At 37.3% G+C, this 25,589-nt stretch overlaps 1 protein-coding gene across 1 annotated transcript in view; it reads left to right on the forward strand.

Annotated features, from left to right (window-relative positions):
- LOC140199174 (zinc finger CCCH domain-containing protein 13-like) overlaps positions 1–25,589 on the forward strand; it is a 122,024-nt gene that overhangs the window by 19,718 nt on the left and 76,717 nt on the right. Inside the window, exons 2-7 of the mRNA XM_072260803.1 lie at positions 1,766–1,898; positions 6,485–6,594; positions 15,326–15,437; positions 16,739–16,853; positions 22,111–22,250; positions 23,318–23,466. Of these exons, the coding sequence (XP_072116904.1) occupies positions 1,782–1,898; positions 6,485–6,594; positions 15,326–15,437; positions 16,739–16,853; positions 22,111–22,250; positions 23,318–23,466 (743 nt within the window). The 5' untranslated portion in view covers positions 1,766–1,781. The remainder of the gene's footprint in view (positions 1–1,765; positions 1,899–6,484; positions 6,595–15,325; positions 15,438–16,738; positions 16,854–22,110; positions 22,251–23,317; positions 23,467–25,589) is intronic.

Genomic DNA, 25,589 nt, shown 5'->3' on the forward strand with positions numbered 1-25,589 from the left:
CACATAAAGAGATCTTTCTTGAGAAGAGCAGGTTCTGTCAATAACTGGACTTTTTTATAAGGGCAAGGCACCACTACAACCCACACCTCCAATTTCATGTGACTCTGATTGGAACACCTGAATACAAATAGCACCAATTATCCCAGAGGTTCACATACTTTTTTTGAACCTAGACTGATTGTTTAAATGGTGTACTCAGTAATGACAAGAAGAAGTACAATTGTTTATGTGTTGTTATGTGACAATAGACAGATTGTTATTGTCTATTGTTGTGACTTAGATGAATCTTAGAGCACATTTTATGAGTAATTAATGCAGAAAACCAGGTAATTACGAAGGGTTCACAAACTTTTTCATGCAACTGTTTATGCATATCTATGGGCCTGTTGTTTTGTTACACCTTTTTGTTAATTGTTTTTCTTAGGCAGTCCTTTGAGATTGAAGATGACTTGCTTCCACTCCAGCTTTGTGGATGAGGCCAATATGCGAACCACAGTCTCTTCTACAGATAGGACAGTGGGTGGCTAATAGGGTGGGTGGAGAACCTCAGAGTCTTGCTTCAGAAGCGTGCCGTATTTCTACATAAATGGTTGTGAAATGATGCGCTTCTGTTGCTTGTGTAGAGATACTGTGCGCTCCTGAAGCAAGGACTTGAGGTTCTCCACACCCTCACAATTGCTCCTTTTTCACTTTGAGCTGTTAGAGATCTCCAGAGGACCTTTGGATGTTGCACTTCAAGGAAGTTTCTTCCCATGAAAGAACACAGAATAAATAATCTGTCTCAGGAATCTGATATAGTGGAAAAGTACAATGTAGCCTATCCAATGCAGCCAAGTAATTAAGGCCTCACTGCTAGGGTGTTAACTGCATTGTTTATTTTAGGGCATTTTCTGCATTGGCAAGATTGACAGCATCACATGCATTTACTGCCAGCACAGATACAATGGCGACATGCATTTGCTGCAAGTAACATCCAGCCCCAGTACTGGCACTTGCAAGTTGTTTCTAAAATATAACTATTAACATTTTTATGTAAGAAGAAGAAGAAGAAAGCCCTTAATTCCAAGTGGAATCATTGGGACGCCACAATTAGTGGTTTTTTAGCAGGCTTTCTTATTTTTACGAGGTCGAGTTGTTAGCTTGACGCTCAACCCAGCACAGATAGAAAGTGTGCAAGGGAGCCGGCTGGATTCGAACTCAGGAGCCTTCACTCTGAAGTCTGCCGCTGATGCCACTATGCCACCAGCCGGCATTTTTATGTAAGCCTGACAAGAAATCTCCCCCGCAATGACCAATGAGAGCTTGTAAGGTTGGGTAAATTTGGTACTGATCTCATGAAGTTATTTTTAAAGAGGATCTATTATTCTGAATGGGTAGCTGTTTATTATAATGTTCAGGCCCCCTGAATGGACAATCTAAGATGTGTTGAACTTTTCAGCATTGGTGTTGATTTTGTAGCCTTTTGACTATTACGGCTGTGAAGATTGCCGAATAAACTTCGAAATATAATGCAGACAATCCCAGCAAGTGTAATCGACCAAACAACAGAACAATTTTAAAGCGAAGAAGAAACCTATTTTTATAAATCTTTGTGTTTCAAATTGCAACTTTATGTTCCCAAAGAAACAATCTTTGACTGTATAATCTACTTGATTCTACATCTGATGCTTTAGTTTTCAGTTTATCATAGTTATAGCTAAACGTTCAAATAAAGAAGCTAAATTTTGTCCTTTACACTTTCATATGGTTGTCTTTTTATTTTTAGCTTCCAATGAATCAGAATGTCAAAAGTGAGACGGAAGGTTACAGTTGAAAATTCAAAGACCATTTCTGAGAGCACGTCTCGTAGACCCAGTGTGTTTGAAAGGCTTGGGCCTAGCACAGGGACAAGTGCTGAGGTCAGTATTTCATGACTGAGACAGCTTCTATTTTTCAGTATTTCTACTAAATATTTTCTTAAAGGGATGCTCAAGATAAACAGGAACAAATAACTTAATATATCATTTGGTACACTTACATTTAATTGCTGCATCAGTTAATCTAACGATCTTGAATTACTATTTTCAGATGCAAACTTTAAATTAGTTTGTCCCATTTAGAAATTTATTTCTCCACTTTCATATATACCACTCTTAAAGCTGAAAAATGAGCATACTGAAATCCACATTCTAATATTTGTGTGCACACTGTATCATATATCCTTAATTTAAAGATAATTACTAGTAGCTCTTTATGCATTTTAGCTGCATAATATTCCAGAGCAGTAGCTCCTGCCATTTTTTAAGAAGTTTGTACATCTTTGCTTGCCCTAAACACTATAAAGCATTTATCAGTAGCCTTAGGGCTGTTGAATTTTATATGTAACTAATAGTTGTTCAGCAATTTATGATTTAAGGGTATGAAGTTTTTAAGGAAGTGTTGAGTGTCAGGATAGAATAATGTTAAAATTAATTGCAAGTTGGAGCTTCTGGAAGAGGTTGAGTGAGTTTTAATCTGTAGGAAATGCCTTCTGACTGTTAAAACAAACACATGAGTAGTTGAGAAATTTCCATGGAGCCAAAACATTAACCCAGACAATAAATAGGCCCAGTGGGAAATCCTGAAATATCTGAATACTTTTATGATGCATAATCAAATCCTGAAGTCAATTGTATTTGAACATCAAGTTTTAACTATCAAATGTGTTTTAGAATATTAATTATTTCGTGTCTATCAGTCCTCTTACTGTACTTTCTTTTATGTTCTGACACCTACTATATCTCTGTAGCTAGTTTGGTGTGCACTATCTTGATTATTTGCAGATATTGTCAATAAGTTAGGTCTTTACACCACTGTTCTTCAACAGATTGAAAACCATAACTTTCTATATGAGAACTCCTGTATGGAAACCTCTGGCAACTTGAAGAATTAAATAACTGCATCACCTTCATTATCTTTTGCAAATATAATTGTGGTTAGCAGCTGAGAATTAAAGAATGATCTAGGAGTTAGGTTCTGCAGTGTTTGAGATATCATGAACTCCACTGTAACTCCCATTTTTATCATGGCTGTGGATTTAAATAAATTAACTTCAGGTCAATTGGCAGCTGTCTTCACTGAGAAAACAAGATAGTTGGTGGCGAAGGAAGTACACAAAATTCCATTGTTATCCCAGAGGATTATTCTCTGAAATGGCAATACACTTTTTTTGAACAGGCCATACTCCCCCTCTAAGGTATATGAAATCTTGAAGTACTTGAAACCAATACCAAAATTGGGAAATAGTTCCAACTGTATATCACCTTGATAACCAAATTCACAAAAGTACATTCAGTTACACTTGTGTTTCTCAGTTCCCTGGAGCTCAAATTTTAAGGTAAAATGGAAAATATGTGTTGAACATCTTATGGTTTGAATTATTTTGAAAATATTATGTTTTTACTTTGCACTTTATGACTAGGTTCAGATGTGACACATTGAAATGAAGCGTGAATTGCAACATCAAAAGTTATTGTGAATTAATGATTCATTACTGATATTAGTGAATCATTACTTTTTGTGTCTGTTGTATATTTTTTATTCTAGCTAATGCCAATTCTTTTTTCTTAAATCCTATCACTACCTTATTGAATGATCAACATAAAATTTCTTCCCATTCTGTTATTTTTGAAAAATGTTTCCTTATAAAAAATTAAAAATAAAGGCCAAGTTTGGGTGATGGTTGTGAGACACTACTGACTTAATGGAAAGGAGAAAGTTTTCAAATTCATACACTAAAGCTGTATCAAATGTCCACAAAATTTAGTGTCAAATGTCACTATTTTCATAATTATACTCAAATAGTCTGTTGCATATGTGCTTTTATATATATTCTGAAAATACAATATGTCGACTACTGTGTAATATTTTATAGTTCCTGGCGGTTCATCTCTTATATTTAGTATGACTTTAGAAGTCACCTTCTCAACACCAATTTTATTTGAATGCTTATTTTGTGAGTACGTGAATTATACCTTTTAGCCCAAGAGCATATAGACCTTTAGCCATACCTTTATAATGAGATCAAAAATGTTCTCGTAAAATTTGTGCTAACATTGGTACACATTTATTGTGTAATGATTTCCAGCAGTTTAGAGATGCACCAGGCTATCTCAAAATCTAGCAGTGGAGTTGTGTGTTCATGGGTTTCAAACTTACTGATCAGAAAACAACTATCATTTGTCATTGTTATTGATAGACTAGTAGTAATACGCTTGAATCTTGGCTGATGCCATGTTTTAGCATACTTTTAATTAGGTTGCTAAGTGGAGTAGAGGAAGAACTGAACTAGTTATAAGGTGAGGTAACAGTACCTGTGATTCTACCAGCTCGCCAAGACTGCTGCCATTGGTGTAGGTATCTGTAGCTGGCTCAGCCCTGGTTAGCCACATTGGATTTTGTGATTATTTGACAACTGATCTCTCAACTTGCTCTGGTGTCATCTGGGTAAACACTGTTGGTTTTATTAATTTTGGCATGTTGGCATGTTCATTTTATTAACTTAATTCACTTAAAAAAAACTCATCCTGCTGATTTCTGAGTAATAATTAATTGAATAAAATAAAGCAGGTGTTACATATCTATGAATGATTTATTCCCGTTCATTAGCAATGCAAGCAAACATATGCTTAATATAAATGTACTCTTTAATCAATACAGGATTATTGCAGAGAAATAATTTTGTAAAGTACTGTAGATGAATTCAGAACATTGGCATTCAATATTATATTACAGATCTTTGTCTTTTTATTCACATTCAAATAATCTGTACATGACATAATGTTATACAGCAAAGACATCCAAATTCCATTCTTTCATATATGAAAGTTTTGCTTTTGTTGGCTTTAAACCATTGTAAGGTACATTTTTTATTGTAGTTGCTAAGGATTTCTTAATTCGTTTTCAGACCCACATGTATACTCTTTTCATAGTTATATTAAATAGTTAGGAATTTTTAATTGTACCATCATAACAATTTTAACAAAATATGGCTTTCATCAATGATTTGAAGTTTTGTCATTCTTACCTGCACAAATGATTATAAAACAGATCTTACCTCCTTAGTTTCTAAACATGCCAGAAGTTTTAATTTTCCTAGATAAGGCAGCACTCTGAATCAGATTCATTTTATGTTCGAAACAGAGAAAATGTGCGAGTTGCTTTAATTAAATTAAGATGCTATGAAGGTTGGTGGATATATTCCTCTAAAACTAGGGTTTTGTATAACACACTTAATTACTCATCACCCCTCCCCGCAAAACCTTTAGAATTGGAATATCTAATGGGTAAATTTAAATGATTCTGTATTTACTACTCCAAAAATGACATAATGTAATGAAATTCAAGAAGCTATTTTCAGAATATATTTATTCTAAGAGAGTGAGCCAGTTCTGGACAGTTCTCATTTCCTTAGATTAAGTATTTTGTTAAAGCTGTGTTTTTATTTCACATGAAATTGTATGGAGGCAAAAACAGCTTGTTCACAGTATTAGTAGCCAGTTTCTGCAATGCATTTTAATTAAAGTTAATAATTTGAAAAATGCTTTTATTGTTTGACAGCTATTAAATATGCAGCATGATCCAGGAGCAAGAGAGAGGCGCATGTCTATCTGGTTTTCAGAATCCTATATGAGCAGTATCTAGTTTCTAGTGTTAGTTGATGAGCCAGATCAAAGGTAAAATTGGCCTGATGATTATTAAAATTTGGTTAATTCTATTTATAACAGTCGATATCATGTCAGGCTTAATTAGAGCTGGAAGTTAACAGTCATTCATTCCTTGGATAATCTAAGTTCCAAATTAGCTGCAGATGATTTCTAAAAATATTACTTTATTTACTTTGGGATATAATAATTAGGTAGTTTTTTTTCATTTTACAGTACTTTGTGGTTAGTGGAATATTTGACAGCTTTAAATTTCACTATGAATTCTGTTAAAACTAGAAAATCAGTACCTGGGATGGGGATTTTGAGAAAGTTGATGTGTGCTGTACTGACTTTGAATTCTCTTTAGCTGTGCCTTCAACAGAATTTTAATTGACAATTTTATAATTTTATCACAGTTTGCATTGTAGTTTTACATGAAGTTAGAAATGTTTATATAAACTCAAATTTAGCAATTTAGTTCAGATATGTTACTTTATCATTTTGACTAATGCCTTCATGAGTTGTTTGCTCTCTTAAGCATATGCAACTCTATGTGTATGTTCTATTGTATCAACACACTCAGTAAGTAACCTGTTAAAGAGTTGTCTCAAGAATTGTGCACTGAAGGAGAGAGACATCTGAATATCTGTAATGAACTTTAACACCTGTGCACAAAATTACCTTACCACATCCATGAGGCAGAGGATTTTGTGTTTAAAATTATAGAAAGTGCGAGCTCTGTGTACTGTATTGGGTAAACATGTTTTTAAAAATTGTTGTCAACAATTGTATGATTAAAAATTCCCTGTGTTTTAACCTAGACGCAATGTCGTAATTGGATGAAAACTGGTCATTGTCCATATGGGAACACTTGTAGGTTTACTCATGGATCCTCCCCTAGAGGTAAAGGATACAGTACTACATATAGAAGGTAAAACATAACTGATTTTTTAAGAGCTCCGTGATCTTAATAATTCTGTTGTAAAGCTACATACATTTCCTTTCCTTGTTCTTTCTAATTTTCATTTAGTACTTTATATAATTTTTAAAATGTTAATCTTAATTTGCTTTCTGAGCTTGAGGAATAAGCTTAATGGCATTACAACTGACAGACACCTTAAAAAGTTAAATTGATGGATTTGGAGATAGTGTATGACGATGGACCTGGGATTGATTGATTATGACATTGTCAATTGACGAAACAGTCTTAAAGGGTCTTTATATACAGTGGTGCGAGAAAATTTGTGAACCCTGTAGAATTTTCTCTATTTCTGCATAAATATGACCTAAAATGTGATTAGATCTTCACATAAATCATATAACTAGATGAAGAGAACCCAATTAAATAAAAAACACAAAAAGTTATACTTGTTCATTTATTTATTGAGAAAAATGATCCAATATTACGTGTATTTGTTGGAAAAAGTATGTGAACCTTTGCTTTCAGTAACTGGTGTGACCCCCTTGTACAGCAATAACTTCAACTAGACGTTTCTGATAACTGTTGATCAGTCCTTCACATCGACTTGGAGGAGTTTTAGGCCATTCCTCCTTACAAAACTGCTGCAGTTCTGGGAATTAAGTGGGCTTCCGTGCATGAACTGCTTGCTTCAGGTCCTTTCACAATATTTCTATAGGATTAAGTTCAGGACTTTGACTTGGCAATTCCAAAAAAACACGAATTTTCTTCTTTTTAAACCATTCTGTTGTTGATTTACTCGTATGTTTCAGATCATTGTCTTGTTGCATTATCCAACTTGTAGTAAGCTTTATGTGATGGACTGCTACCCTGGCATTCCCCTGTAAAATATCTTGATACAATTTTGAATTTGTTGTTCCCTCAATGATTGCAAGCTGTCTAGGCCCTGAGTCAGCAAAGCTGCCCCAAACCATGATGCTCCTTCCACCATGCTTCACAGTTGGGATGAGGTTTTGGTGTTGGTGTGCAGTGCCCTTTTTCCAGCAAACAGCAATGTGCATTTCTGCAAAAAAGTTCAACTTTTGTCTCATATGTCCACACAATATTGTCACAGAAGTGTTGTAGAACATCCAGGTGGTCCTTTGCAAACTTGAGTTGTGCAGCAGTGTTTTTTTTTTGGAGAGCAGTGGCTTCCTCCATGGTGTCCTTCCACGAACACCATTATTGTTCAGTGTTTTCTTTATAGTGGGCACATGAACAGAGACTTTAGCAAGTTCTAGAGATTTCTGCAGGTCTTTAGTTGTTACCCCTTGGGTTCTTTTCACCACCTTCAGCATTGCACGTTGTGCTGTTTGTGTGATCTTTGCAGGATTCCCACTCCAAGGGAGAATAGCAGCAGTACTAAGTTTCCTCCATTTGTAGACAATTTCTCTTACTGTGGACTGACTTTCCTTAGGTCTTTAGAAATGCTTTTGTAGCCTTTTCTAGCTTCATGCATCTTTACAATTCTAAGGTCCTCTGAAAGTTGTTTTGATCAAGGCATGGTGCCCGTAAAGAGATCTTTCTTGAGAAGAGCAGGCTCTGTCAGTAACCTGACTTTGTGTGTCTTTTTATAGGTCAGGGCACCTTTACAACTCACTTCCAATCTCATCTCATTGATTGGAACACTTGACTCCAAATTGCTTTTGTAGAAGGCATTACCCCAGAGGTTCACATGTTTCTTCCAACAAATACATGTAATATTAGATTATTTTCCTCAATAAATAAATGAACAAGTATAATTTTTTTGTGTTATTTATTTAATTCACAAACTTTCTAGCACCACTTTAGCTGCTTTAATACAGTAAAATGGGCCAGGTTTCTTCAAAGAAGTGTTATTACATACCAAGCCATCATAAAGAGGTAAAAGATGATCAAAACCTTAGACAAAGAGATAAGTTTTAAGAAACAAATAAAACTGAAGAACATGGAATCTGAGGATAATACTAGAAGAACTCAGCCAGAATTTAAGCAGCAGATAAGTTTTGAGAGCATCTTAAAGGAGGAATGAGCAGTAGGTTTGTCTGAAGAACATTGAGTCAGAGAGCACTGCAGCCTTTCAGTCCATTAAGTCCATGCCAAACTGTTATTCTGCCGACTTGCATCAACCCTCCATACCCCTCCAATTCGTGTACTTAACCAGATTTCTCTTAAATGTTACAATCAAACTTGCAAGCACCACTTTCACTAGCATCTCGTTACACACTCTTACCACCCTCTGAGTGAAGGAGTTCCCTCTCAAGTTTCATTAAATATTTCACCTTTCACCCTTATGATTTCTGCTTCTAGTCTTCCTAGTCTCAATGGAAAAAGCCTGCTTGTATTTATCCTATCTATTGGTACTCCTCTATCAAATCTCCCTGCAATCTACACTCCAGGGGTAAAAGTCTTAACCAATTCAACCCTTCCTGGCAACATCCTTGTAAATTTGCTCTGTACTCTTTTAATCTTATTACTATTTTCCTGTAGGTAGGGACCAGAATTACACACAATACTCCAAATTTGGCTCCCAAAGTCTAATGCAACTTAAATATATATCCCAACTGCTATACTCAGTATTCTGATTTATGAAAGCTAATGTGCCTAAAGCTCTCTGTATGATTCTATCTACCTCTGACATCACTTTCAAGAAATAATGGATCTATATTCCCAAATCCCTTTGTTCCTCTGCAGTCCTCAGTGCCCTGGAGTTCACTATATATGTTCTACCCTGGTTTGTCCTCCCAAAGTGCAACATGTCACACTTGTCTGCATTAAATTCCATCTGCTATATTGCCAGCTGCTAGATTTCCACTGTCCACTGCGCCCTCAATCTTGGTGTCATCCAAAAATGTACTGATTCATTATTACCACATCATTATCAAAATCATTAATGTAGATGACAAACAACAATGGACCCAGCACCTTTTCCCGCGCCACTCCACAAGCACAGGCCTCTGGTCAGAGAGGCAAATCTCTACTACCGCTCTGAGAAGCCAGTGTTAAATCCAGTTTGCTACCTCATCCTGAATGCCAAGAGAGTAAACGTTCTTGACCAACCTCCCATGCAGGGCTTTGTCAAAGGCTTTGCTTAATACAATGTAGACAACATTCACTGCCTTCCATTCATCAATTTTCCTGGTAAACTCCTGAACTAACTCTATAAACTTGGTTAAACTTGATTTACCACACACAAAGCCATATTATCTATTCCTTATCATGCCCTGTTTATCCAAATATTTATATATTCCATCCCTAAGGATACTTTCCAATAACTTACCCAATACTGATATTACGCTCACTGGCCTGTAATTTCATGGCTTATCCTTGAAGTCTTTCTTAGAGTACCTCACCTGTGGTTAAGGACATTTCAAATATCTCTGCCAGGGCCCTTGTAATTTTTGCACTAGCCTCTCGCAAGGTTCTAGTCAGACACTTTGTCAGGCCCTGGAGATTTATCCACCCTAATTTACCTCAAAGCAGCAACCAATCTGGATATGGTCCATGACCTCACTACAGTTTTGCCCCAGCTGTATAGATTCTGTGTCTGTCTCCCAAGTAAATACAGATGCAAAGAATTCATTTAAGATCTCCCCCTGTCCTTTGGCTCTATGCATAGATGATCATGCTGATTGGCCCTTTACTTTTGAAGGCCTTCCACTTACCAAGCATACCTTTTCCAGAAAACAACCTAACCCCATCCATACCTGCCAGATCCTTTATGATGCAATCAAAATTGGCCTTTCTCAATCTGAGGACTAGTCCTATACTTCTCCATAATTATCTTGAAACTAATGGAATTATGATCCTAAGATCCAAAATGTTCCCCTACACACACTTCTGCACCTCCCCTATTTTGCTTCCTAGTAGGAGATATAGCATTGCACTCTCTTGTTGAGAGCTCTATATATTGATGAAGGACATTTCCTGAATCCATATAATAAACTCTATCCCATCCAGTTCTTCTAAAAATATGGGAGTCCCAGCCAACATGTGGGAAGTTAAAATCACCCACTATCATGACTTTATTTTTGTTGCAACTGTTTGCTATCTCTACAAATTTGCTCGTCTAAATCCAGCTTACTGTTGGGTGGTCTACAATATGATCCTGTTAAAATGGTCATCCCCTTCTTACTTCTCAGTTCCAACCATATAGCTTCAGTAGACAATACCTAGTTTGTCCTGTCTAAGCACTGCCATGACATTTTTCCTGACTAGTAATGCCACTCCTCCCCCTCTATCATGTCTCAAACAATGGAACCCCAGAATATTGAGCTGCCGTTCCTGCAACCAAGTGTCACTAATAGCTACAGTATCGTAATTCCATGTGAATAACCATGCTCTCTTATCTATCTTACTTACAATACTCCTTATATTGAAATAGATGCAAGTCAGAACATTAGTTCCACCATGCTGAACCTTACAGTTCCTATCTTTGTATTTAGGCTTAACATCTTCTTTCTCCACAACCATCGCTAGCTTCCCTGGCACTCTGGTTGCCATCCCCCTGCAGCTCTAGCTTAAACCCCCCCCCCCCCCACCCGCAACAAACTTCTTGCAAGTATATTGATTCCTCTCGAATTAAGGTGCAAACCATCCCATCTGTACAAGTCCCACCTTCCCTGGAAGGGAGTTCAATGATCTGTGAATCTGAACCGTCCCTCCTGCACTATCTCCTTAGCCACGTGTGAAACTGTATTATCTTCCTATTTCTAGCCTGTGGCATGGATAGCAATCCTGAGAATACCACTCTGAAGGTCCTGCTCTTTGACTGTGCACCTAACTTTGAACTCATTCTACAGGACCTCGTAACCCTTCCTGCTTATGTCACTGGTACTGATGTGGACCACGGCCATTTAAAAATGCTATGGACTCAATCCAAGATATTCCTGACTCTTACATCTGGGAGACAACATAGAATCTGGGAATCCCATTCTCGTCCACAGAACCTCCTTTCTATTCCCCTAAGCAATGAATTCCCCATCACTACGCTGATCTCTTCTCTCCCCTTCCCTTCTGAGTCACAGAGCAAGACTCAGCACTAAATACCTGAATGTTGTGGTTTCCCTCTGCTAGGTTATGGCACCAAACAGTATCCAAACCAATATACTTTTTATTGAGGTCAATGGCTATAGGGGTACCTTGCACTGGCAGCCTATCTCATTTCTGTCATCTGATGTCACCTATTTACCTGTCTCCTGCACTTAAAGTGTAATTACATCCCTATATCTCCTGTTAATCAATTCCTCAGCCTCCCGAATGATCTGGAGTTCATCCAGCTCCAGCTCTATTTCCCTAATGCAGTCTGTAACAAATTGCAACTGGCTGCACTTTTTGCAGGTGTAGTTGTCAGGGATACTGGAGGTGTTCATGTCTTACCACATTCCGCAAGAAGAGCTTTTCACAGTCCTGAATGTCATTCCGTGTGCAATAACTGTGCAATAAGAAAGAATTAAAAACATAATTAATAAAAACAGGAACCACCATGTGTTTGCTTGTTATTCAGTAAAATCTTTTACTTCAGCACCACTTTCTTGTGCCATTTCCGATACTACTGTCTGAGAATCTATTGATAGATGGGACCTTGACTTTTGAATTGTGTACAAACAAACAATTTTTAGAGACTATTAAGGGAGGATTTTGAGTGTAAGAACAGAGACTGCATTTTCTAATTATCTAAGACCCAGCTGATACTGCATCAGAAATATTGATTATTAGATTGGTGAGTTTATTGTCTGAGAAGAGATTCAGCAGAATGAGTCCATACCCTTAAATTTAGAAGAATAGGGTTGTCCTTATTCAAATGTACAAGATTCTTAGATGAGTTGACGGTTTTCCCTAGTAGGATGTCCAAAACCAGTAATCACTGATAGAGATAAGAAATCCATCACCCCACAGATAGTAAATCTTCAGAATTCCCTATTCAGGAGATCTGTGGGTGCTTGAATACACTGAGTGACTGACCAAGGCCATGATCAATAGATTTTATACATCTTAAGAGAGTCAGTGGATATAAGGTGTATACAGGAAAGTGGCATTGAGGGAAGATCTTGTGTAAGTCATACATGAGGGGACAGCAATCTACCCTGCTTCTATTTCTTAGTGCTTCCAGTTTGTTATGGTTGCTGTACATCTTGTATGGCATTGCAGCGTTAACATTAAATAACAATTCCACATTGCAGTGGAGAAGAGATAAGGTTCCCCAATCTACTAGTGTTGTTGAGTGATTGGGAAATTGTGGATCTGACATTTTGAAACTAATTAGTTTCCATTATTTTCATATAATGCCATTTGATTGCTTAATTGAGTACAGGTTGCCAGCATTATCTAACAATTCAGAATGTGCTTTGGGACATTTCTAAGAGGTAACTTGGGTGAAGGCTATCCAGTGTTATAGGTTCTTTGTTAGCATCAACTCGATGTGTTTTAATGCTTATTTCTTATAGAAAGATGTAAGAATTAATGTTCTTGAAAATATGTTGCAATGTATTTTATGATGTCAAGGTGATGTTGCTGTGATTTAAAAATAGATATTATGATCTCATAAAGTATTAGCATCCCTGTGAGCAGTGAATGACAAGTCCTTGAATTCAGACCTTCCCTCTTATGTGAAAGGAACTAATTTTTTTAAACAATCCATGAGGGCAGCTGAATACTTCGCTTGTGCCACTGGTCCAAATGAGTTGTAGGCTTGCAATTTTGAATTTTTTTTTGTTACCACTATCCATCGTGTATGTAATATGTGCAATATATGTATTTTTATGTTGGAGCTTTTAAACTTTCTTAGAGCTATAATATCTGTTACATGAGTAACAATTCAACTTCGTGCATTAGAATTTTAAAAGCTCATTTGTGAGATATATGATATTCTACTTTATAGTCCGTAGTCTCACTACTGATAAGATCTGGCAGATCATAAAATATTGTCATTTAGATGAAGGCTACCCAATATAAAGCAAAACAGAAACTCATAAAAATAGACCATAATGTCATGCAAATGTATGATGAGTTGTGATCTATTATGGTCTGGGATATGTTTGGAATCTTTTTAAATACAAAATTGCCTTTATACTTTTTTTTATCTAAACCTTAAGTCAGTGGTGAGCGGAGTGCCGCAGAAGTTGGTGTTTAGGCCTGCAACTGTCACAATATACATTAACAATTTGGAAGAAAAAACTGATTGTAGCATATCTAACTTTGCTGATGACATTAAATTGAGTGGAAAAGCAAGTTGTGCAGAGGAGGTGGAGAGTCTGCACAGATGTAGATAGTTTAAGTGAATAGGCAAGGGTTTGGCAGATGGAGTACATTGATAAATGTGAGGTCATCAAGACTGGTTTGCAGGCTCAACAGGTTGTCAAGAAGGCAGATGGATTGTTGACCTTCATTGTTAGAGGGATTGAATTTATGAGTAGGGAGGTTTTGCTACAAATGCACAGGGTACTGGTGAGACCGCACCTAGGGTACTGCATGCAGTTCTGGTCACCTTACTTAAGGAAAGGTATACTGGCTTTGGAGGTGATGTAGAAGAGGTTTATCGGGTTGATTCCGGAGATGATGGGTTAGTCTATAAGGAGAGATGGTGTTGCTTGGGACTGTACTTGCTTGAATTCAGAAGAATGAGAGGGGATCTAACAGAAACATAAGACTATGAAAGAGTTAGATAAGATAGAAGCAGGAAAGTTGTTTCCACTGGTAAGTGATATTAGAACTAGTGGTTCTAATCTCATGGGAATAAATTTATGATGGAGATGAGGAGGAACTGCTTTTCCCAGAGAGTGGTGAATCTGAAGTTCTCTGCCCAGGGAAGCAGTAGAGGGTACCTCATTAAATATATTTAAGGCACAGTTAGATGCTTTTGCATAGCAGGGGAATTGAGAGTTCAAGGAAAAGACAAGTAGGTGGAGCTGAGTTCACGCCAGATCAGCTGTGATCTTAATGAATGGGAGATCAGGCTGGACAAGGCCATGTGGTCTCTTACAGCTTCTATTTCTTATGTTCTTAAGCATAATATTGAAGGTTTTTCACGTTAAGATCATGTATGTTATGAATGAAATGTTTGGATAAATACTCGGCATTACTGTTAATTTAAACACGTGGTTGAAACAAATAAAATACTGCTTGAGCTGCAATACAATCATTAGTAAAACACTTTGTTGATATCAAGCAAACATACAAAACAATCACTGCACATGCATTAATTAACTTGTTCAAGCTTTAATTATCTGAATTTATATATGAATTAAAACTTCCACAAAGCATTTGCGCTTCTGTGTTCATATCTTAACGGACTTAAATCACAGGTAAGTAGAGAAAAGTACAATTATTTATGATATGTTTAGTTATAAATGTGCTTGAATTTATGGTACTTTTTAATTTTCATATTGCATATTAAATTTTGTAGAATATATTGTTCAATATTTCGTGATGGCCCAGAGCGAATTGGAAAAAGCTTTAGCATCAAATCTGTATATTTGGTTGTGCATGACATTTTGGTACAGAATTAATGTTCAATCTAAATCAGTTATCCAAATTGCAGAATTGAATTAAAAGTCTGGGATGTGCATGGATGAATCATACATCTGTAACTACCTCTTTATGACTACCTATCATGTTCTTTGTACACAATCCTTTATGATATTTTGTGGCAGAATAGAAGCAAAAAAGCCCTTAAAGGAATTTCTACTTTTTGTGAATATGTTACATTTTTTTTGTCAAAATGAAGATCTCCAGAAAGACCAACTGGTGATTTGCGAGAGAGAATGAAGAATAAAAGGCAAGATGTAGAATCTGAGCCACAGAAGAGATCCCAGGATGAATCCTCATCTCCAACAAGGGTATGAATGATTGCATTTTCGAAGTTATAATGAAAAGCAATGTTCCAGTTAACTTGAACTATGATCTTAAGTTTGGGAATTAATTTATGTCACAAAATAAAAATTAGGTTCAACTTGCTGAAATTTTTTTAGTAAATAAGAATTGGGTTGTTGCACCAGTTTGGGCTGTAGTTGAAAATATTTTAGTCAGTGTCTATTATTACTGAAGTTAAAAAGTGTAGTGTGAAAGGATATGTAATTCTTTCAAAAGGATTTCGAGTAGAATAAACTGATTTATTATTTCCATGCAGAATCTATGGGTGAGTAGCCTGAGTAGTTCCATTGAAGTGCATAGGAAATGAGAATAGGAGTAGTCCGGTTGGATCCTCCTAAGTGTGGCCGATCTAGTCTTGCTCTCAGCTGTACCTTCCTCTCCATGTATTCCTCAACTCTCTTGTAGTTTAAATATCTGTAAATGTCTGCTTTGATTTTATTTAATGACTCCACTTCATAGCTCTCTGGGGGAGAGAAGTCCCAAGAATCACAGCCCTGCAAGAGAAGAAACTTTTCTCAATTTCCATCATAAATGCTGAACCTTTATTCTTAAATTATGTTTCCAAATCCTAGATAACTCTCACTAGGGGTTCATCATTCGTACTGTCCAGCCTGTTATTCCCTCCCAGAATCTTATGTCACATAAGATCACCTGTCATTCTAAGCTTCAGTGAGTATAGCTCCAACCTTTTAAATCCTTCTTTACACATCATTGCTTTCAAACCAGAAGACAACCTAGCCAATCTTTGTACTGCCTTGGTGCATGTATATTAAACATGGAGAACCTAAATTATGTAGGTAGGATCTCAACAGTGCTGTATGAAGATGCATCAAAACTTTCTGCTTTTATTCTCACTACCCTTTGCAATAAAATGAAAACATTCCATAGTTTTTTATCTATAGAACCAAAAATAGTTGAAATGGTATTTGATAGTTATTAGACCCAAAAAAAAATTGTGTTTCAGATAAGAGTTACATGCAAAGGAAGGAAACAGTGGGAAAGAATTCAGTGTTTGTAAATTTATTACAACCACTTTCTCCAGTATAGAGTTATAGAGGTGTAAAGTCATGAAGCAATAAGCAGGCTCCTCAGTGCACCATGTCCATACTGAGCATCAGAAATCTCTTAGTACTCATCACGTTTTTTTACAAGACTTGCCAACTTATATACAAGAGCTACATTTGTAGCAAGCTTATATGAAGAAATAATCCATAATAAATGTGATATTTGTTTTCTGCAGTACAATAAAACAAATTATTTTATTTAGAGGGATACTTCAAGAAGCAGACGCCGGAAAAAAGATGACGCTAATCTGAAAATTACAAAGGAGCGCACCCCAGAAAGTGAGGAAGAATCAGCTGAGTGGGAAACAGGCAGGGATGGTAAATTGTGCTTTATTTCTATAATCAGATAATACTTAATTGTGGACATTGCAGTTGTAAATTTGTAAAAGAATGTGTGACTGTCACAAAGCTAACTGTAGGTAGGTTTAACAAATAAAGTATGACAGACATCGTGGGTGGAAGAGCATGTTCCCGGGCTGTACTGAGTCAGAATCAGATTTATTATCGCCCTCTTATATAATGTGAAATTTATTTTGTGGCAGCAGAATAGTGCAAAAATATAAACTTAACATAAATTACAAAATAAATGAATATTGCAGAAAAAAGCAATAACAAGGTAGTGTTCATGGAAAGTTCAGAAATCTGATAGCAGTTGGGAAGAAGCTGTTTCTGAATCATTGGGTGTGGATCTTCAGGCTCCTCTATCTCCTCTGTGAAGATAGTAACAAGAAGAGGGCATGGCCTGTAGAATGGTGAGGGTCCGTAGTGATGACTGCCACTTTCTTGAGGCACCACATCTTGAAGGTGTCCTTGATGGTTGGGGGTGGGGGGATTATGCCCGTGATGGAACTGGCTGAGTCTTTAACCCTCTGTAGCCTCTTGTATTCCTGTGTATTGGAGCCTTCACACCAGCCTGTGACACAACCAGTCAGAATGCTCTCCACAATACATTTACAGAAACTTGCAAGAGTCTTAGGTGACATACTAAGGTCTATGACAGTGCAATTAAAGAGCTTGTTTAAAAAAGCACAAAACATTTTCTTTTTTCGGTTTTCCCCCTAAATGTTTGTCACTTGTCTTTCTCTGGTAGAATATAGAATGTGCCTGCACGGTAAGGCAGAGAGGGAAGAATTTTGTGCTTGCTCGTTAGAGAGGAAGTAGGACTCACTGGGCTGAATAAGACATTTCAGATAGATTGTGGAGGGGACTCTGAGTGAATCTAGTGCAGAGCATTTTTAAGAATTTTCCTAATACAGTGCATTCCGGTTATTTGGGCCATCGGTTAATCGGGGCAGCCGCTTATTTGGGACAATAGAGAAAATAACTGAGATTCCCTTTGGAATTTGGAATATGCTGTTTAATTGGGGTAGAAGACTGTTGCTGAACAGTTTCTAACTTGCGTCAGTCGTGCGTGTTTGTGTGGCCATTAGATGCTACCCCTTGCTTGGAGCAGTTTTTAAATAGAGTCAGTTGTGTGTGTTTGTGTTCAGAAAGCAACAATTTTTGTCACTGACAGTTGGCGAGAAATAAGCAGTAAGACAGTTCAGAACAGTTTTGCTCACTGTGTTTTTAAGTATTCAGGCTCGGAGATGCCAGAAGCAGTCATTAGACATTATAGAGCAAACAGTTTTTAAATAGCGTCACTTGCATGTGCTTGTGTTCTGCTATCCATTTGGGCCAATGGACACAGATTCCAAAAGCAGTGATTTTCAGTCATTTTGTTTTTTTATTTTGACTTCATTCAGGGAGACAATGTAGGTAGTCCATTATCTGCACTGATTTTGTTAATGTACAGTCAATCACAACAGTGATTAATTCTTCCATTGAGAACTATTGGGAACTAATATCCAGTTTCATAATACTATAGTAGTATTAATAGTGTTCTCATTTGTTCTGTATTTCATTTGAATACATAATGGTCCCTAACCATGGACTTTTTACTCTCCTCCCATCCGGTAGGCGCTACAGGAGCCTCCGCTTCCTCACCAGCAGGCACAGAAAGAGCTTATTCCCTGAGGCTGTGACACTGCTGAACCTCACATCACAGCGCTAAGCAGTATTGCATCCGTATTGTACTGTCTCAGTACTTTCATATTTGTGTGCTGTAGCACTTTTTTTATTCGCAGTTATTTTGTAAAGAACACTATTCTTTTTATTTCTGGTCAAATGCTAAATACATTTCATTGGCTTTGTATCTACTCGGCACAATGACGATAAAGTTGAATCTAAATCTAAAAAATCTAATTTGCTGTTCAGTTAAGTGGTAGCTTATCTTTTTTTTCAAACCTTTTTAACTATTTCCATGAAATTTCAGCTAATTGGGGCAGCGCTTAATTGAGCCAAAATATATTTGTCCTAAGGTGTCCCAATTAACCGGAATCCACCGTACACCTTTAGTGAGAATACCTAAACTCTCAACAGGGCCAAAATTATAGAGGGACAAGAATAAGTAGCAAAATAATTAATGCCTTAGGATATTAGCAGATATAAGTAATCTGCCCATGATGTGGTGCAGACCAATATAAACCTCCTCCATGATCAGTCTATCCCTTCCCTCCTATACAGCACATACTTCGCATTTTTCTTACATCTGTGCACCTATCTAAGAGTCTGTTAAATGTCCATACTGTGTCAGCCTATACCACCAACTCCAGCAGTGTGTTCCAGGCAACCACCATTCATTCTCTGTGTAAAATAAAAACTGTACCTCTGACATCCTTCCTAAACCTTCCATCACTCGCCTTCAAAGGACGTCCTCTGGTATTGGCCATTGTCATCCAGGGAAAAAGATGCTAGTTGTCTACTCTGTCTGCTGTATGTCTCTCATAATCTTATACATCTCTATCATGTCACCTTTTATCTTCTATTACTCCAAAGAAAAAAACACTAGCTTGCTCAAGCTTTCCTCACAAGACTCATTATTACAACTCAAGGCGTCGGAGCTTCGAGTTTGTATGTTCTCTTGTAACTCCGGATGTTCTGGTTTCCTCCCACAGTCAAAGATTTACCAGTTAATATTACCGGCTTCCTGGTAAAGTTCCTCTGCACCTCTCTTTAAAGATTACACATCCTTCCTGAGGCAACCAGAACTGAGCACAGTACTTCAAGATGGTCTAACCACTTTTATTAAACTACAACATTACCTCGCTGCTCTTGGGCTCAATCCCACTACTAATGAAAGCCAACACATGGCACGTTAACCACTTGTATCAACTGGCATTGCAACTTTGTTGAAGGATCTATGAACTTGGACTCCAAGATCCCTTTGTTCATTCACACTGCTAAGACTCCTTCCTTAACCTTGTACTTGGTCTTCAAATTCAATCTTCCAGTATTACTTCACACTTTTTCAGATTGAACACCATCTGCTACTTCTCAGTCCAACTGCACCATCTTTCCCATTGTCACCTACAATCTTATACACCATCAACAACACTTCCAATCTTCATGTCATTTGCGAACCCATCCCTCCACTTTCTCAACCAAGTTATATATAAAAATTACAAGGAGCAAGGGTCCCAGAACAGATCCGTGCAGAGTTCCATCAGTCACTGACCTCTTAGGCAAAATAGACCCCATCTGCCACCAGCCGTTCCCTTTTGTGGGCAAGCCAATTTTGAATCCCCATAGCCAAGTTTCCATGGCTCCCATGCCATCTGATTTTCAGAATGAGCCTACTATGGGGAACCTTGTCAAACTGCTTACTAAAATCCACATACACCACATCTACCTTCATCAACCTGTTTTGTCACTTCCTCAAAAAAGGCAGTCAAGCTTGTGTGGTGCGACCTGTCCCTCATAAAGTCATGCTGACTATCCCTGATAAGTCTATGCTTCTCTAAATGCTCTTAAGTGCTGTCCATAAGAATATTCTCCAATATTTGCCCACACTGATGTAAGAGATGTATGGTCTATAATTCTCAGGATTTTCCATATTACCTTTCTTGAAAAATGGAACAACATTTGCCATCCTCTAATCCCTGGTACTACTCCTGTGCCCAGGGAATCAGAATCAGGTTTAATGTCACTGGCATATATCATGAAATTTATTGTGTTACGTAGCAGTAATCTCTTCCCTCACTTTTCATAGTAACCTGGAATATATCCCACCTGGCCCTGGGGATTTATCTATCCTAATGTTTTTCAGAAGCTGCAACACTATCTCTCTTAACCTCAGTATGCTGTAGCATATGAGCCCATTGTTTACATTCATCAAAGTTCCTCTCCCTGGTGAACACTTAAAGTGAAATACTCATTAAGGACCTCCTCTGCCTCCAAGCACGTGTTTTCCCCTCTATCCCTGAGCAACCCTACATCCCCCGTTCTTCAAGTACGTGTAAAATACCTTGGGGTTTTCCTTATTCCTACTTACCAAGGCCTTCTCGTATTCCATCTAGCTCTCCCAAATTTCCTGTTGGCTACTTTATAATTCTCAAGAACTCTACATAATTTTTGCTTCCTAAGCCTTAATTATGCATCCTTCTAAATTTTCCAGCTCTTTTGTTAACTGTTGTTTCTATCATTCTTTCCCTTTCTCAGTGGGACAAACCTTTCCAGTACCCCATGCAAGTGATCCCTAAACAACCTCCATATTTGAGCTGTGCATTTCTGTGAGAACAGCTGTTCCTATTTACACTCTCAAGTTCCTGCCTAATACCATTATAATTAGCCCCTCCCTTAGTTAATTACTTTCCTATACCGTCTTTTCTTATCCTTGTCCATGACTATGCTAAAGGTCTGGGAGTTATGGTCACTATGTCTGAAAATGCTTGCCCAAGAGCTCTGTCATCTGACCACGTTCATTGCCTAGTACTAGATGCAGTGTGACCTCTCCTCTAGTTGGCCTGTCAACATACTGTGCCAGGAATCCTTCCAGGGCACACCTAACAAATTCTGTCCTCCCTAAACCTTTTGTGCTAAGGAAATGCTAATTGATATTAGGGAAGTTGACAACACCCATGACAACAACCTTGTTTGTTATTTCCAAATCTGCCTCTTGCCTGCTCCTCTGTATCTCAGAGGCTATTAAGGGGGCCTATGGAATATTCCCATTAGAATGATTGCTGTCTTGCTATTTCTGACTTACACTCACACTGACTTAGTAGACAATCCCACCACAATGTCTTGCCTTTTTGCAGCTGAGTTCCTGCCTAATACCATTGTAATTAGCCCCTCCCTCAATTAATTACTTTCCCATACTGTCTTTTCTTATCCTTGTCCTTGACTATGCTAAAGGTCAGGGAGTTATGGCCACTATGTCTCTTTGAGTAACAATGCCACTACCTCCCCTTTTTATCTCCCTCCTTATTCCTTTTGAAACATCCTAAACCTCAGAACTCACTTAACCAGAGTTAAGGACTTTTTTTTTTGCAGATAAACTAAACATAGCTAGCCTGTGATAAATATGAAGCTTCAAAATCTCCCTGGCTGTTTTAAGTAATTATTTATGACTTCATAATTTTGGTAATCCTGTGTTTTTGGATCGGTGGAGAGAACTTTAGTACTTAACGGAAAATTACGAAGGATTTTTTTTTAATGTATAGCTGTTGTAGTTTCATGGTGACTTGTGTTACAGATTCTGATAATGGGGATGTTAACTATGATTATGATCATGAGTTGTCCCTCGAAATGAAACGGCAGAAAATACAACGAGAGCTGATGAAACTTGAGCAAGAGAATATGGAAAAAAGAGAGGAAATAGTCATCAAGAAGGAGGTTAGTGTGCAAGGGAGTTAATGTTTGTAAAATTGGTTTGACAAAAATCCAGAAATTGTAGTGGATTAAGTCATTACATTTGATCCTTGACATGTTTAATGATATTTATACTCAACAACTCTACTGAGCAACTCTGAACTGATTATATAAATTAAGCATTAGAATAAAATAGAAGTTTAGAAGTTTTGTAGTTGTTATTTGTAGTGATGAGATAGACCTTTCAACTTTGAGCAAGATGTGATTAAGGGTTAATTGAGGTACAGTGATCTATCATTCAATTAAACTACTGTATAGTTTATTACAATAGTATGAATTTTATATTGTTGCAAATTCTGTTATAAAATACTGATGCGTACAGTGTATGTCACTAAATTGAAATAGTTAGATACTTCTTTGTGGTCTGTTTTCAGAGATCCTCCTTTTCACTCTGTTTTCATTCCTGGTACAATTGTCTCATTTTGATGCCAGCCCACAAATCAGAGTATTTTCACCGATAATCTTAAGTGATTATTGGATAATGGCCAAGTATACAGGAAACTGGTATATGCTATAAATGCTATATTTTCAAGTTTTAGGCATTTTGTTTTTGTACTTATAATTGTTAATAAGAAAAGAACATCACTCACAAGTTGCTCTAGTTCTAAGCTATTAAGGAAATTAGATAATAACTGGAAAAAAAATCTGTAACAATATAAACTGCACATGGTTGGAGTAAAATTATCATTTCTCTTCAAAAGAATGTCATGACTATGTATTTTAATATAAATCCTGTTTTTGGCATTTAATATACTTGGGGAAGCCATTTATATCTATAACTGGTCCAAAAATCATACTGTTTACATGGAGAACTGTGTGTTTGACTTCCTGTGAAATTTGTTTCAATGAGATGCCTATGGCAAACCAAATTTGCACGATGGATAACCTTCTGTATGTTAGTGTGGTCCTGGTATCATCATCAGTTGTACCTCCTTGTAAAGGGACTGCTATTGAGCAAGTATTACACCAAACAACTTCATTTTGCCATAAATTTTAATGTCTCAGACCACATAAAATGGTTCTCTACTCAGATATCTCCAGAGCCAGTGAGAAATAAACACTCCCCATCTCCAAGAAATGCAAGCAAATCGTCTAAACATAAAACTAGCCCAAAGCTACCTTCTGGTAAGAAGGAGAAAAAAGGATCAAGGTTGTCATCTCCTATGAGCGACCAACAAAGGTTTGTATGATGGATTTAAAATGTTGATTATATTAATATTAATAGACTTTCATAAATATTATTAGTTGAAATTAAACTTGATTAATTGCTGTTTTAATCATATTGTTGAACAATAATAAAATATAATACTTTTGAATAAACTAATGGCAATAGCTTTTTGTTTAAATTGTTTAAAATTAATGTTCTTATGTTAATGAAACTTTCACTAATTTTGCAGTTGTCAGGTTTTGACTCTGCAAAACCGGAGGGAAATTTTACTGTGGAAAAAGGAAGTTGGAATTTAGGGATGTGATCCTTAGACCATAGACCATAAGAGATGGGAGCAGAATTAGGCCGTTCAGCCCATCGAGTCTGCTCTGTCATTTCCACAAACATAACATTTTTGGTCATTCTTTTTAATGTTTAGAAAGTATGAATGGTATGATCCAGAGAGTATTTGGTGTGCTCTCCCACCAAAAGAAGGTCAGCATTCAAAGCAGACTCATAAAATTAGCCTTTTGAGCAACACATGCAAAATGCTGGAGGAACTCAGCAGGTCTGAGGGGAATAAATAGTAAACATTTTGAGCTGAGACCCTTTATCAGGACTGGAAAGAAAGGGGGAAGAAGCCAGAATAAAGTGGTTGGGGCAGGTAATAGGTGAAATCAGGTGAGGGGGATGATAGGTAAGTGGGTAGGGGGATAAAATAAGAACCTGGGAGGTGATAGGTGGTAGAAGTAAAGGACTGAAGAAGAGGGAATCTGATAGGAAAGTACAATGGACAGTGGGACCAGAAGGTGTGATGGGCAGGTGTGGAGAAAGGATGAGAGGAGAGTCAGAATGGGGAATGGATAAAGAGAAGAGATGGAAGGGAGAGAAATTACAGGAAGCTAGAGAAATCAACGTTCGTGCCATCAGGTTGGAGGTTAGACGGACAGAGTATGAGGTGTTGCTCCTCCTACCTGAGAGTGGCCTCATTATGACAGTAGAGGAGGCCGTGGCCCAATATATAGGAATGGGAAGTCAAATTGAAATTGGTGGCCATCAGGAAATCTTGTCTTTTTAGTGCTGAACAAACCCTTGTGATACTCTTACGTATTCTTGCATCAAAAGGAAAGAGTTATAATTGTTGTTAGGTAGGGCATTCAAGGGATGCATGGTTGACTTTTATAGGAGTCATTTCATCATAGGCATTTTGTTTAAGAGCTCATTATAATGTTGAAGTTGGAACACTATTATATTGAAATACAAACAATCAGTAGCCTTTGAACAGTCTGTGGTTCACTTCATTATCTTAATAACACCACCACCTCACCCCATTCCTATCAACCCCACAAAGGAGAGCGATTATTTAGACTGCTTTCAGAAAAGTGCAAATTAACAAGTCTGAAATAATAGAAGTATCTATGTAGAAGCATAGGAAATAGGAATGGGATAGGCCATTTGGCTCTTCAATCCTGTTCACCCATTCAAGATGGACAAAAAATGGTAACCTTATGGAGCCAGAAGGCATGCATCCTGTTAAACTAGTATTTGCATCTGCCTTTGTGGAAGAGGAAGATTGCCATTAAGAATGAGAAGTTTTGGAAGAGGTGCACAGTCTTAAAACTAGATAAATCCAGACTCAGATATAAATTTCAAGGCATTCAGTAGATACAAGGGAAGAAGTAGCTATTATTTTCCAATTCTCTTTGACTACAACATTGAAGAGTGCAAGAAGGCTAATTGACTTCCGGTAATTTCTCCCCCTCCCTCTTTCTCTCTTTTTCCATCCACAATCTGCTTTCTCTCTCACTGCTTCTCTTCTCAGCTGCCCATCACCTCCCTCTGGTTACTCCCTCCTTCCCTTTCTTCTATGGTCGCACTGTCTTTTCCTATAAGATTCCTTCTTCCGTCTTTACTTCTTCCATCTTTCCCCCTCACTTGGTTCCACCGATCACCTGCCTATTACTCCTTCCCCTCTTCCACCACCTTATTTGCAGTCCTGATCAGGGTCTCATCATGAAACATCGACTGTTTATTCCCCTCCATAAATGCTTCCTAACCTGTTTAGCAATTTGTGTGCATTATATGAAGCTAATATAATGCTGCTGTTTAAAAGGAAAGAGATAGACCTAATAATTACAGGCCTGTGACCCTGATAT

Source organism: Mobula birostris, chromosome 6 (genome assembly GCF_030028105.1).
Source record: "Mobula birostris isolate sMobBir1 chromosome 6, sMobBir1.hap1, whole genome shotgun sequence".
In the NCBI taxonomy this organism is placed as follows: Eukaryota; Metazoa; Chordata; class Chondrichthyes; order Myliobatiformes; family Myliobatidae; genus Mobula; species Mobula birostris.